The 14,133-nt window shown below is 35.9% G+C and overlaps 2 protein-coding genes across 3 annotated transcripts; both read left to right on the top strand.

The window, feature by feature from the left end:
- Positions 1 to 3,925: 3,925 nt before the first annotated feature.
- Positions 3,926 to 5,206, top strand: gdf3 (growth differentiation factor 3). The gene is made up of 2 exons (XM_088909087.1): positions 3,926 to 4,208; positions 4,362 to 5,206. Exons 1-2 carry the CDS (start codon positions 3,926 to 3,928, stop codon positions 5,204 to 5,206), a joined length of 1,128 nt encoding a protein of 375 aa, XP_088765213.1.
- A 2,133-nt stretch (positions 5,207 to 7,339) lies between these two features.
- LOC148839657 (bone morphogenetic protein 2-like) lies at positions 7,340 to 13,621 on the top strand. Of its 2 annotated transcripts, none has more exons than XM_088909417.1 (3): positions 7,340 to 8,110; positions 8,819 to 9,183; positions 12,643 to 13,621. In XM_088909417.1, exons 2-3 carry the CDS (start codon positions 8,826 to 8,828, stop codon positions 13,482 to 13,484), a joined length of 1,200 nt encoding a protein of 399 aa, XP_088765543.1. In that variant the 5' UTR covers positions 7,340 to 8,110; positions 8,819 to 8,825; the 3' UTR covers positions 13,485 to 13,621. The 2 variants fall into 2 exon arrangements, with proteins under 2 accessions (XP_088765543.1, XP_088765542.1); XM_088909416.1 differs by having other exon boundaries at positions 7,351 to 7,850; positions 12,643 to 13,497.
- The last annotated feature ends 512 nt before the right edge of the window (positions 13,622 to 14,133 follow it).

The raw sequence follows: 14,133 nt of genomic DNA, 5'->3' as shown, positions 1-14,133 counted from the left end.
GTTGCACGTTTTAAAACCTCAACCCTAACCTAAAAGGATCTTGCATAGTGAATTTAATTTTTTTGCATTTCTCTGAATATCCAAGGGAAAGGGCAGCTCTGAGCGGAAGCAGTGCAAGGCAAGGTTTAAAAACCTACCTTTGTGCTGACTGGAGAGACTCAAGTGGAAAGAAAGACTAATTTCATGAATGATGCCAGAATGTAATATGTATTCTTCACCATAAGATGCACTGTGACACAATACATGGTCTTCACCAGATATTCTCCATAAAAATGTAGAAACAAATCTAATATCAGTCTTGAACCCAAGATAATTATCCATTTTCAAAGAAGTCAAAGCATAATGTATTTTGTTCTTTTCCAGCCAAAAGGATTGAGTAAGTGGGAAGCTTAAAACCATGTCCTCTGCCACATACTCCTGTGATACTTTAAAAATGATAGCCTTTATAATTGTATCAGAATTGAAACAATTTAGTCTATCTTCTCAGTTTGTAGAATATTTAGTGTAGTAAAATACTATTGCTTACTTTACCCTATAAAGATGTTTTCATGGAGAATTTTGAGCTCAAAGTCCATAATACCATCTCTTTTTAAACTAAACCTGTATGAAACCTATTTCATAAATACAGAAACAATAAATCCCAAACAAGACGCTTTTTTTCCCACAACTGTTACAACAGCTCTTTTGAATTGATATTATACATACAAATTAATTGTGTGGACCATAAAAAAATTAAATACTACTGATACAATCTTTTGCAAATGTTGAGAACAGTTTTTGTTCTAAAACTGAACATGTATTTCCAATAGTGTAACACTATTTTACCAATTCAACTTTCTGTATGATCAAAAATGCTTTCCTTCCTTTCTTTTAAACAAGGATGATATAATTGAGATTTTATTTTAGGTTTGAATAACACATTTAATAAAAAAATAGCACTACTAGCAACCTTAAAAAGATTTAGAAACAAGAAAGCAGATTTTTATATTAAATTAATCTTGAATTATTCTGGGTGGTAGGTATGAATAACATCCCATCTGAAGTGGGTAATTTCCATGAAATTCTAGACCCAAAACAAAACAATTCAGCACTCTTGTACAGTATATTCCCAGTTGTGCAGTAGGTGTAAATGTGCAATTCCTTGCAGAAAGCATTGAAGTAATGTTCTCTCCCCAATAATATAAAAAAAATGATAATTAGGGCAGACAAAATAATGAAGCATTTTGTAAGAAGTGGTGAATGAAAACTAAGGAAGGTTACAGGCTATTAGCACTGAACTATGATAATTAATGTGATAATCGGTGTATGTAAAGACAGTAACCATTATTGCCCACTTTTAATTCCCCCCCCGCCCAATCAGTCAGCAGTGTCAACTCACCTATTTCAAAGATAACGTCTCCAGGAAATTCTACAGAAAGAACATAACCACACCTCAGCTTGTAGGCCAGTGCTTCTGAGTAAATGGCTCTTACAAATTGATCAATTCACAAGGATAACAACAGAATAGCAGACACTCCCAAAAATGAGTGTTTTTCCCTCCTGCAGAGGTTACATTTCAGGAAACACCCCTGAACAATGATACTCCTGAAACTCAGAAATTTGTAAATATATTGAAACCAATTACAAATCCTACACGACTCTTTTACGCATACAATTTTATAGCAATGTTGATCTTTTCACATTTAAGTCTTTAATCTACCTCAAACATATCTTAAAGGGCTTACTTCCAAAGTGTTGTCCAAGCGTTTTACTAGAATAAGCAAAGCTCCGCACAATGCTTAATAGTGCCTTCTTGTGTGCAGCACGGCTACGTTTCTTTGGAGGCCTGGTGAATAACGAGAATTTTAACCTATCTTTTCACTGCATGTTTAAAAGTAGTTTAACTTAGTTTAGCTCTGGATTTAAACATGCTTATTTTCTCTTTACATCTGTGTATTACATCCGTGCAGTAGTTTGAGTTTTGTAAAAACGTGCTCCTCAAATCTATTATTGTCAGCTCAAGTATTGATTATATGACCCTGTTAATGTAAAATTCTACCCCAGCACACATAACTGATCTTATCTGCTGCTATGCTGATAGTTCAAGCAGCATGGAAAAAAAAAAAAATCAAGCATCTTTTTTTTCCTGCACTTAAAAGCTTGGCAAGGCATGCTGAGAGCTTTCAGATTTTGAAATTTGTCCTGTTTGTGTCATATGTACTGTATATTAGATGCCGACTTGATTCCATTAGACCAACATCTAATATTAACTCATTTTGAAGTAATAATATTTGAATAATGGTATTAGAAAAATAAGAAAATCACATTAAAAATGGATGTGCTGGTTATTTCATCTTCAACAGAAACACAAGCATTGCACATGGAGAAATGACATTTTGTAGCTGCTGGTCTACATTAATTTTTTAAAATACATGTCAGCATCAATATAAAAGTGCAGCAAATCTGATTAATGTAACTCACTGAAAACAGCTCTGTGAGTGGAACAATAGATCTATAAGCCTTAGTACTGTTGTCAAAGGTTTTATAAACAACATTATGTGGCATCAGATATAAAGCAGCATAAAAAGTTCATTGGGACAGGAATGATTTGAAATCAATAAAGAATGGGTGGCTCAGAACAAATTTGTCACACTGATAAATCCAAATTAGGTAAGCAGGGACACAAATGGATAAGTTAAACATATTTAAAATACCAGCAGGAGAAATAAATTCACATGAAGTTCTTAAAAAGAGGCTTTTTAAGTTGTCAAGTACTGACATCTTGAAGCACACCAGTTTCAAAAATAGAGGATATTTAATAAGCATATGCTGGACCTCCTATTGATAAATAAGGAACTACTCACTTAAAACGTTAACACCTTCCCCAGACACACCCGTAACTTAAACGACAAATTTCCCCGGCCATTTCATTCATCAACCTAAGCAGAATAAAAACGCTATTAATATGCAGCGTTTATTAAATTAAGTCTACAATTTAAAGATGACCTACGACGACAAACTCCGTATAATTGGTATTCCTAAAGCTACTCAAACATGTAAATGTTAATACATCTGTTGCATAAACATGAAGATTAACAATTATTAGCATTACTAACGCTTACAAGATGAAGGATAAGCATACAAATTGCAATCATCAGTGCGAATCTAAAACTCTTTGTACCCAACGTACGAGTACCCAACGTACCCAAATAGTAATAGTGCATCCCTCCTACGTTGCGGTTTGACTTTCAAAAATAAAAGGCTAGTATTTGATGAACGTGAATATGGAAACATGAGCTTTATGCAAAATTAAGAAATATAGAATATATGGTTTTACTGTGTCGACACATTCAGCAGTAGCAAGAGGAAGAGAATTAAGAGCTCGACATTTCAAAGCAGGGTAATTTCAATCCTAGCCATTTTTAGCCTGTGATTATTTAAATATGACCCATTGTCACATGAACTAGATTCCGTGGTCCAAAGCGCTATTTCACACACCCTATTGCTTTATCCGGAGCTACATCTTACCGGAACTTGATGTGGCTAGTAGCGGATTTGTTCAGGTGATAGGCCTACAACCTTACAAAAACACGGCCATTCCCATAGTATTTTACATTATCTTGTTACTGAAAAAAAAAAGTTGAGAACAAAAGTGCTCCACTAGCACAAAGGGGGGGGGTAATTAGATTCCACTTGCATGTTCACAGCTTTTTGTAAACCCCGAGGTGTGCGTACTCCTCCCGTTGTACATTGTAGGACTACTGATTGACAATTGAATATAGCCAATAGAACACTAGATTTGATCCTGCAATTAACACCTCTTAATCAATCTCCTGCAAACGCCGTTGGTTTGACTTAGTTTTTATCGGGAACACATGGGTGAAACAGTTAACTCTTTTTTTTCCCATAACCTCATTCGGTTTAAAGAAACCTTAAGAAATACAGTATGTACGTTGTAATTTTAAAAGCTATAGTTCTTACGTTCTTTCTTGGTTTTTGCTACGGAGGCAAGTCTGAAGATTTGAGAAAACAAGAAAGGTGGTTTCTGAATTCATTGGGTCTTTCTAGCCGCCCAAAGCCTTCAGACAATTTATCAGTACCTTCCTTATTATGGAAAATTTTCAAGACAAAGACGAGCTCCAAACCATCCCTTGAAGCAGAAAATGATTCCTGCAGGATATCAGAATTCGATGTCCGTGGAAATATCGTGCGATTTATTCAGGACCAAGGTATTTTCTCACTTCTTGTTGCAATGTGAATTTCGTATAACCAGCACTGTATTATGTTTACTATTTTCGTCATTCCTTATGTAAAAGATCGACGTTATTGTTTCTAAAAACTTTTAATAGTTGTTTAATTTGTTACGTTGTTTTTTTTTGTAGGTAGAGTAATTTCTGGATCAAGCCGCCAGTGTTCAACGTGTGTAGAAAAGCACATTTACTTCAATGTTTCTGTGCTTGAAGAGGTTGAGAAGCTCACGTTGGCTCAACTGGAAATAAAATTCAACCAGAATTTATGTCGATTCTCAGTCAGTCCACCCATATTCATTATCTCACTATACAAAGTTCAGAAGACAGCATTGAAAGGAATGTCGCGCGAGTCCAATCGGAAGCTGCTGCTGTCACAGTCTTTTCAACTTGTTCCTGGATCCATCAAGTTGGATTTGACGGCTGTCGCAGAGGCCTGGAGAAAACCCGATAAAAACTATGGGCTTGTTCTTGCTATTCATCCCAGTGAACCAAGCAACACCATGGACCTTTTTAAATTGCCGAATTCAGGAAATGACATTGGGCATAATTTTATTGGAACTCTACCTCAGTTTTACACGTCACTGATAATTGTTTCTTTGAACCCCCTTCAGTGCAGATCTAGAATAAAAAGAAGTGCCTATTATCTGCCTGTAACTCCTAGCAACATTTGTAAACCAAGGCGACTATACATTGATTTCAAGGATGTAGGTTGGCAAGATTGGATAATTGCTCCTCAGGGGTACATGGCTAATTATTGTCATGGAGAATGCCCATTTCCCTTAAGTGAAAGTCTTAATGGTACTAACCACGCCATTTTACAAACTCTACTCCATTCCTTCGACCCAAATGGTACCCCTCAACCTTGCTGTGTTCCTATTAAATTGTCTCCTATTTCAATGCTGTACTATGATAACAACGACAATGTTGTATTAAGACATTACGAAGATATGATAGTGGATGAGTGTGGATGCAGGTAATTCATACAATGTAACGTTTTGAATTAATTTAGATTATCAATTTTTAACAAGTTAACCTACTTCCAAATACAGAATATCGCATGGTTAACGTTTATCACGGATAAAACCGGCTCGATCAAGATTGATTATTTTATTAGTATTGTAATAATCAAGAACTCCCGAAATCAAACTATTGGGTCTGAATATTTTTTCGTTTTTCTGAATTGTAAAGTAGATATGATTACAGACCAAAACATAAGTACATTTTTTTTTCTCTGCTTAAATTTAAAAGAGGTGCTGAATAAAGTGACATAAAAAGTGAAGTAATACCGGCGTCAGAAGTTGTTTTTAGTAGTTGATGGTGACTGGCTAGGTCACGAAACCTAATTTAAAAAAAAATAGGTTTCAAAATTTGAATCCTTTAAATGCGAACTGAGCAGTCAGATGGTTTTCATCTTAACAGTCAAATTGTATCTCCCTGAAAATAATTAGTTCTGCCATTAGGTAGGCCTATGTTTTGCCCAAATGCTACTTTTTATTCATTTGTGACTGAAAGGAAAGGAGAGGAGATCTTTCCATTTCTCTAAGAGAAGATCTTGATGAAATGTGCCGATTCTGGTCCACTGGTTCACAGTTTCCTCAACGTAGGTAAAGCAGCTGAATTAACTTCACAGCTTGTCTTATTCTGCGCGTTTTAGTTAAGTGTGTATTACCTGTCTGTATTGCTCTTATCCATTCTTAAAACCCTTTACTTAAATAAGTATGGGTGCTCTTGAGGTATGTTTACTGTATTTTATTACAGTTTGCTAATACATTCGTTATTTGGTCAATTTTAAAGAATTTGAATTCAAAGTCAATAAACTTTAAAACTTTAATACATCGTTGTTATTCCTCTTGATGTTTCTGTGACTGCAGTAATTTAAATATGTAAAGGTATGCATGCATGTGCTTTAACAAGATTTAACAAGCTTTTGCTAACTACCGGTATTCTAAACGTCCATGTTGGGGGGGGGGGGATCGGGGGGCGAAGCAGTAGCAGTTCCGAGGATAATCCGATTTGTGTAATCCGAGACTCAAATTATTTTACTTTTTTATCTGAGAAAAATATACAATGAATCTTTGTTTAATACACATGTGATCACACTTTTTAAATCTCTCCACAAGTTGGCGCACTGTATCTAATTTTGACATTTCCTTTCAGATTCTTACAATTTTGAACTCCCTGTAAACAGCGTTGCAAACGTCTATATATGTTAACTTTGTTGAGTTGAAACGTCGAGTACGTTAACACTTTACAGAAACGAAAAACAAATCCGCAACATAACGAATACTTCTTTACAGGGGACAACCACAAAACAGGAAAAAAAACAATTTCTCAGTCTTAACACCGTTTCGTAAATGTTCAGTCATATCACCCATGAGGAAAGAGTCTATTTCGTACACTGTAAATGTTATGATTTCTTGACCCAGATGTTTTCTTTTGGTGCTCAATAAAAGATAATTTTGCAGTTTTGCTGTGCCATGTTTTGCTCGAATTTGTGCCTAGTTTCGAAGGACCTTTTCTCTCGGTAATGAAATGTTGTGGTCTGGAAAAGAACAACTGAATTTATATATACACTAAACATTGGCTTCACAGTTAACATACACAGGCTTTTTGTGATATTAAAAATAGCTTTAAGAATATTCTAGGAAACATTTAATCTAGTACGGTTTATGCAATATAATTACAATGTGTGATTTTCTCTAAATTGATATTGCCATTTTCACTTTTTATATTGTATTTATAATTTAAAGTAAAGTTGCTTTACTCAAGTGGTAATTATCCATGTATAACGTCGCAAGTGATTAAGATTTTGAACTTTTTATTAAAAACTTAGAAGTAGCATAGTTTATTTGGATCTAGAAGGGATATCCATAGTCTTTGTCAGTTTCAAAGTCTTGCTTGATAACAAGTCTTAAAAACTTCCTAAACTGGCAAAACTCAGCAGATTAAAAATCCGTTCGCAGATACCGAACTTCTTTAACCTTATGTAGAGCTTCAGGACTAGAATTTACTCCAACAAGTACAGGAGGTGCCTTTGGCGCATGATTGACAGGCTTGTGGTAGTGACATCACTGAGCAACAAAAGGACGCATAAAAAAAAGCTTCTATCAATTGTACTGAACCATTGCACGCTAAATCGGGGAGACGCTCCGAAAGTTATCTTTGTAGTTTGTAATGAGCGGCAGTATACCCTACCGTAAAACTCCCGTTAACTTTAATTTTACTATTGTTTTAATGATTATCAAAGATGACACTTTAAGGAATTAGGTTTTGCCTATTTGTATTTACATTTTTCTGGTTAATCTCAAGTGATATTTTCGTATCAGTAATCTGACTCGATTCTTTCTCGCCTGCCGACTTCACAGCTGCTGAGAATATGTGTAAGAAGAGGCGGGCTGTACTGTGGAGGCTTTCTGTTTTCTGCAGAATAGCTGTGTGGAATAACACTAAGTAATGTGGAAAATATCGGACTACAAAGCAGGAAAACCAGCGATCGGACAGAGCACTTCCTTATAGGTAACTGCAGACTTAAAAAACACCTTTGGTTGGTCCACAGGGAATCGGATCCGTAATGGAGAGAAGTAAAGATACCACCATCAACAGTGTACTTCCTAATCAATCGTGAGTTTAATTTTACCTGGACTTTATCCTGAGAGCTGCACTTGTAAAGAAAACACCTATAAGGAAGGTTGAAAAGGGCAGTCAAAAGAGGACGCTGATTATGACCACGAAAGATCCAGCCAGAAGGCATTGGCTTCTGTTTTAAAAAAAGGAGTGCATTCGGGATATATACGCATATTTCTGGGGTTTTTTTCCATGTGGAAACTGTTTCAATGGACGTGTCAGAGAGTGCTTCTTAGTCGATCACCACTTTCTTAAAGGTAGTTGTTTTTGCTTTTTGTTTTTCGCCTTTGATTTGTGGTGGCCAGTGGAAGCACGTTAGATTTAACACCTGTGTGGCTGTCTCTCAGTAACTCTATGATCTAATCCTATTCCAGACACAACACCTTCACGTAAACAGCTTCAACAACTACACACGTGTAACACTCCTTTTCAGTATTGTTCTTTCCCCGCACTCGCCATAGCTATTTATCTTTTTGATCGCTATATGCTTTTATGATTCTTGCAATTTTTTTAAGGTTATAAAGACGATTCCTGCCTTTTCATTTTTTTAGTCTTATCTTTGCGCAGTTGCGCCTTCTTGTCTGCCTTCCTTTCCTCCTTCTCATTCATCTCCTTTGATTTTTTTTAAACCGTTTTATCTTTTTAGTTAAATCGACTGTGTTCTTTTATATACCCCCTCCCTTATTGCGTGTTTAACCTATGCCCCTTTATTATGTTCTTATCAGTCTCCCATTTTATTTATCGTGGCCAGCGGGAATATCATTTCCAAAATGTGTTTGTGTTCCTCACATCAAAGTATAATGTCTTTTAACATGCTTGCTTTAAATTCTTCCTCTGGAAAGAAAACATTTTACTGTTCGCATGGCCATATCTTGTGGTAAACATTTTTTACTTGAACTATCAATACCGTACATGTGATAACAACACTCAAGTACTGACACACAGCTTTTCTCTCTCCGGCACAGATTGATCATGGTCGCCGGGGTCCGTGCTCTCATGGTGCTGCTGCTCTGTCAGGTGTTGCTCGGAGGTTCGGTCGGACTTATTCCGGAGGTTGGCCGAAGGAAGTTCAGCGAATCGTCTCGGCAAAGCACGCAGCAATCGGAGGACGTTCTTAACGAATTCGAGCTTCGCCTCCTTAATATGTTTGGACTGAAGCGCAGACCAACTCCAAGCAAGCTTGCGGTGGTCCCGCAGTACATGGTGGACCTCTATCACATGCATTCAGGGAATGGAGATCAGGACCCCAACCGCTCCAGATCAGTGCTGGGCCAGTATTCGGAAAGGTCTGCCAGCAGAGCGAATACAATTAGGAGTTTTCACCATGAAGGTAAGAGTTTCTCCCCGAAGAAGAGTTCTTTATTTGTCGTAAACAGGAGGTACCTAGGGTAATGGATGACACATTATTTAAAATAAATTTCATTTACTTTGGGTGATTTCGAAAGCACTTTAAACAGAACGGGTTATATATCATTCTAACGGGCACTGCGTCTGTATGTTTCGATTTAATAATACCACCTTATTGCCTTGAGACTGTAAGTGAAAACACTGTTTAATGCCAAGCTTTGTCTTCAACAGGTATGACATTACTTTCGCTCACTGGAAATGTTCTTTTGTAGCCTCTGTGCTTACTTAAATTGAACATTGTAAATGACCGAAAATTGGTATGCAACTTGTGATATCCTAATTTGGAAATATTCATGGACAGTTTGCAATGTACGGCTGTTCAGCGAGTGCTAAAAGTAACGATGGAGTTAGATATCTCGATATTAATATCAACCATTGATTTGTCTTAGTGAAAAAAGATTGATAATACATATACATTGTATGTATCTAGCCTTTCATGCATTCTAATAATTTAAAACCGGTAATTCAGCATAGAAGAAAATGTGGAAGGACATTTTAAAGGTTTTACATTTTTAGATTCATGAGGTTATCTGATTAAGCACGTTTCTGAAGAAAAGATTATCTAAAAGATATATAATATTTTATAGGAAACTAGTTCCATAGTAAAATGACATAAACCTTTAACAGATGCATTCTTTTTAATCATGGTTACTAATGAATGGGCATCTCAATGCTACATTGCACACTTTAAGTAAGCAATGTCAAAGGAAAGAGATTACTTGCACCAATATTTTAACATTTAACATTGACTGTCTGACCTCTTCACATATTGCATAAGAGTGGTACCAGCTGATGGGTGGTTCTCAGCCTTGCTTCTAACAAGTACTTGAATTATTAATGTTGTTTCTGTACAGATTCTGAAAACAATTTTCTCCTAACACAAACGGTTTGTTGGATATCAAATGTTCAGGTCAGGCAACAGTGTACAGTGTTGTTCACTCATTGTGCGTACACAGCTTAGTTTTCCTTTGATTTGATTTCAGTACATTAATGCTGCATTTGTTTGACAATTTCAGATTTTTCTGTGACCAAACTTTTAACAGAAGCCAACGAAACACAATGTAATGAGACCACAGAACCAATTATTTATTTGTAATGTGTACCTAAATACATAATGTTCCTTTATATTTCTTTTGTTAATTCTTTTCTAGACCATAGCTTTGTGTGGCAGGTGCTTCTTTTATTCAGTCATTGGTGATACACAGCCACCTCTTTTGAAATATCTTCATTCTGCATGTAATTTATCATAAATATTTAAATACCAGATGTTAGTCATGGCAGTGCTCTCTACAGCCAAGAGCAGTGTTAATGGTCTTAGAAGGACATGTACTTGGCAGGGAACAACAAACCTGTTATGGCAATTTGCCACTTTTTTAAAGACACACAACTACAGTTTTGCTCTAGAATAAGTTAATGAATAGAAGTTCATAGAAGAATGAAGCACCTTGCCATTCCAGTGTATTTCACTCTCACACTTACCTATGGTCTGAAAATAGCAGCAAGATGATAACAGTAAGGCCTTGGGGGATTGAATCACAAAACTTATTTAACAGAGGTATGAGTTATCAAGGAATTTGGGACTAAGTGAAATATGCACCATTAACTGACACAAGAAAAGGATGACTTATTTTCCTTTTTTGAGACGTTTTGTCACCAACTGATGTAGAAACTATAAAAGAGAATTCACTGATCAATTCATATGGAAAGCATCAGTTTTAAACATTAAAATGTATCATCTATCCCAAACATTTAACTGGCAGGTTTTAGGTTCAAGTCCTTCCGTATAGACACTGATGTTGTACATTGAGGATGGTATTGTACCCCAGTTGCTCCAGTCTACCCATCTGTATAAATAGGAACCAGCATTGATGGGGGTAATCCCTGTAACCAGTGTCCCATCCTTGGTGGAGAATTATGTGTTCCACTTAGTTATTCCACTTAATGCTACAGAAACTAGGATAAGCACTGGCTCAATGGGGCACTGTGACTCTGGTATGGACTAACTCTTAACCGTAAGAGGTTTTAAATCTGTATTTCAGCTATGTTCCTCCTCTGCTGTGCCTTATTTATGTACAATAAAGTCATGGACAAGAAATCTGAATATTACTTTGTGCATTACATTGATAAAGTATTAATCACACCATCATAAAGCTCTAAACATATAAGGCCAACAAATTTTCATTTCTAAGATATATTGACAGCAGAGTAAGTTCTATATTAAAAATATGTTATCAATGAGAAATAAGACTGCTTATACAAAGTTTGCTGTGCAGAATTAGCCATAAAGATAATCACAGTTTAGTAAATGTTTAGGTGCCAAGTCACCACTAAGGTGCCACTGAGTGCCCTGCATGAGGATATTTTAGAAGTTGTAAGAACATGATTGCAGTTAGTCCTTAAATGGCTGTTGTTCTCAGTATTTGGAATTATCTTTGCTTTGCTATCATTGCATAAAACATCTTTTCAGTTAGAACCTGTCAACCTCTAAGTATGTTTTGAGTAGGGGTTTTATGCCTTTTAAAACTGACAAAAACTCTTAGTAGGTTACACCATGTTTCATGTTTCTGGACTGTTTTAGAGAGCAAGTCTTTATACTCTTCCTAGTGAATAATCTGAAATTAAAATTAATATCCATTCATTGTTGACTGTGAGAAGAGATTGAACTGTACTTTTGTTAAATCTAATAAGGTGGTCTATCTTAAAGTCTTATGATTTAAAACTTGATTATGCAGGTTGTATGAAGTAGAATTTTTGCCATTTTCAGGTTTTCCTCAAGGTGAAACTTTTCCAAAAGGCAGGCAATGTAGTATCTATATTGCTATATGTAGAAAGACTGACAACTCCAATCTAAAATCAATGACACTCTTCAAAAGTTTGCAAAGTTCAGAGTTATTAAGTTATTTAATTTAGCATTTGTCACTTCTTGCTAGGTGTAGATCCAGGTTTGCAACTCAATTCACAGTTGCAACACACGCTAGTTTTACCCTTATTTAGAGCAAACATTGAGTGTTTTTTCTATCATGTAAGTGATTGTACCAATGGTACTTAAGGTTGTAGTAACAGCTACATTGGTAGTATTCTTAAAAGTTTAAAAATTAGTTTTCAGAACAATACGCGTAATAGTTCTGTATGATCATCATTGTGGTTTCTAAATCCATATGCAATTGTTTAAAGGAAATTAATCTTTTAAAAGAACTGGTTGTATGATGTACTGATCATGATATTATGATAAAAGAGAAATACAAAAAATTCCATAGGTATCAACAAAAAATGATACATTTTGATGTTGATACAGTCTCTTTTTTGTATATATGTCCTTAAAGTATTCAGCAGCATAATAACAGCACTATAACAAAATAACAGTATGTTCTTTCTTGACCAGAATCCTTGGAGGCACTTTTGAGCAACGGTGGAAAAACAACACAGAAATTCTTCTTCAACCTGACATCCATTCCTGGGGAGGAAATAGTCTCTGCTGCAGAACTGAGGATTTTTCGAGATCAAGTCCTAGGTGCCATTACAGACAGCAGTGGTGGTTACCATCGCATTAACATTTATGAAGTTCTCAAACCAGCCTTTTCCTCAAAGGAACCTATAATGAGACTTTTGGATACTAGATTAGTGCAACACAGCCAGAGCAAATGGGAGAGCTTTGATGTGAGCCCTGCTATAATGCGATGGACCATGGAAGGGCTTACCAACCATGGTTTTATGGTGGAGGTTGTCCATTTGGACAATGAAGGGGGGGAAGCAAAGAGGCATTTGAGGATCAGCAGGTCTTTGCATGAGGATGAGAAAACATGGCCTCAGATGAGGCCTTTATTAGTGACATTTAGCCATGATGGCAAGGGACACGTTCTCCATAAAAGGGAGAAACGGCAAACCAAGCCAAGACAGAAGAAGAGGCCTAAAGCCAGCTGCAAAAGACATGAGCTATACGTGGACTTCAGTGATGTTGGGTGGAATGACTGGATAGTTGCCCCACCAGGGTATCATGCCTTTTACTGCCAAGGAGAATGCCCTTTTCCTTTAGCAGACCACCTAAACTCCACAAATCATGCTATTGTGCAAACTTTAGTCAACTCAGTTAACACAAACATTCCCAAGGCCTGCTGTGTGCCTACAGAACTCAGCGCAATTTCTCTGCTCTACCTTGATGAATATGAAAAAGTTATATTAAAGAACTACCAGGACATGGTTGTGGAGGGCTGTGGTTGCCGTTGACAAAAGCAGCATTGTTGAGGACACTTTATTTCCCAATGAAGACTTTATTTATATAAAAACAGCTATTTTGAAAAAAAGTATATATAAATATATTTATGTCTACTAAGAAAATTGGGAAAATAAATATTTTAATCAAAGTTATTCCTTTAAATGATTTTTAAATGTATGTCTGATGTACATTTTTTTTAAATGGGTAAAATCCCACACATGAAGTATAATGCTCAGATTCCTATTTTGTATTTATTACTATCATAACCACTTTTTTAGTGAATAGGTAATTTGTTTTAATGTGTAATCATAAGCAACCAAAATAGGGTTTGTACATAATTTCCAAGAAGTATAGATGGATTAACGGTGTGCATTTTGTTAAAAATTGATTATTCATTTAAAAAAAAGGAGTACAAACTCCAGCATAGATAAAATTCTGCTGTAAGAATTCTGAGTCATACAGTATCTAAGCCATGAGTGTAAGCACAAAGGCAAATCTAAAAGGTTTATCTATTACCCCATGATATTTTATTTTTGAAAAAAACTTGGCATTACACCTGTAGAATTAAGTCTTTCACTTTCAGCATTAAAGAAAACTGAACTAGATACTGGCTGTTAAATACCTTAAAGATGATAATTTTGACTAAGTATGGCATTCTTC

This window comes from Atractosteus spatula, chromosome 2 (genome assembly GCF_055471065.1).
Source record: "Atractosteus spatula isolate fAtrSpa1 chromosome 2, fAtrSpa1.hap1, whole genome shotgun sequence".
In the NCBI taxonomy this organism is placed as follows: Eukaryota; Metazoa; Chordata; class Actinopteri; order Semionotiformes; family Lepisosteidae; genus Atractosteus; species Atractosteus spatula.
The sequence above is the reverse complement of the archived record's forward strand: the minus strand, read 5'-3'. Positions and strand labels throughout refer to the sequence as shown.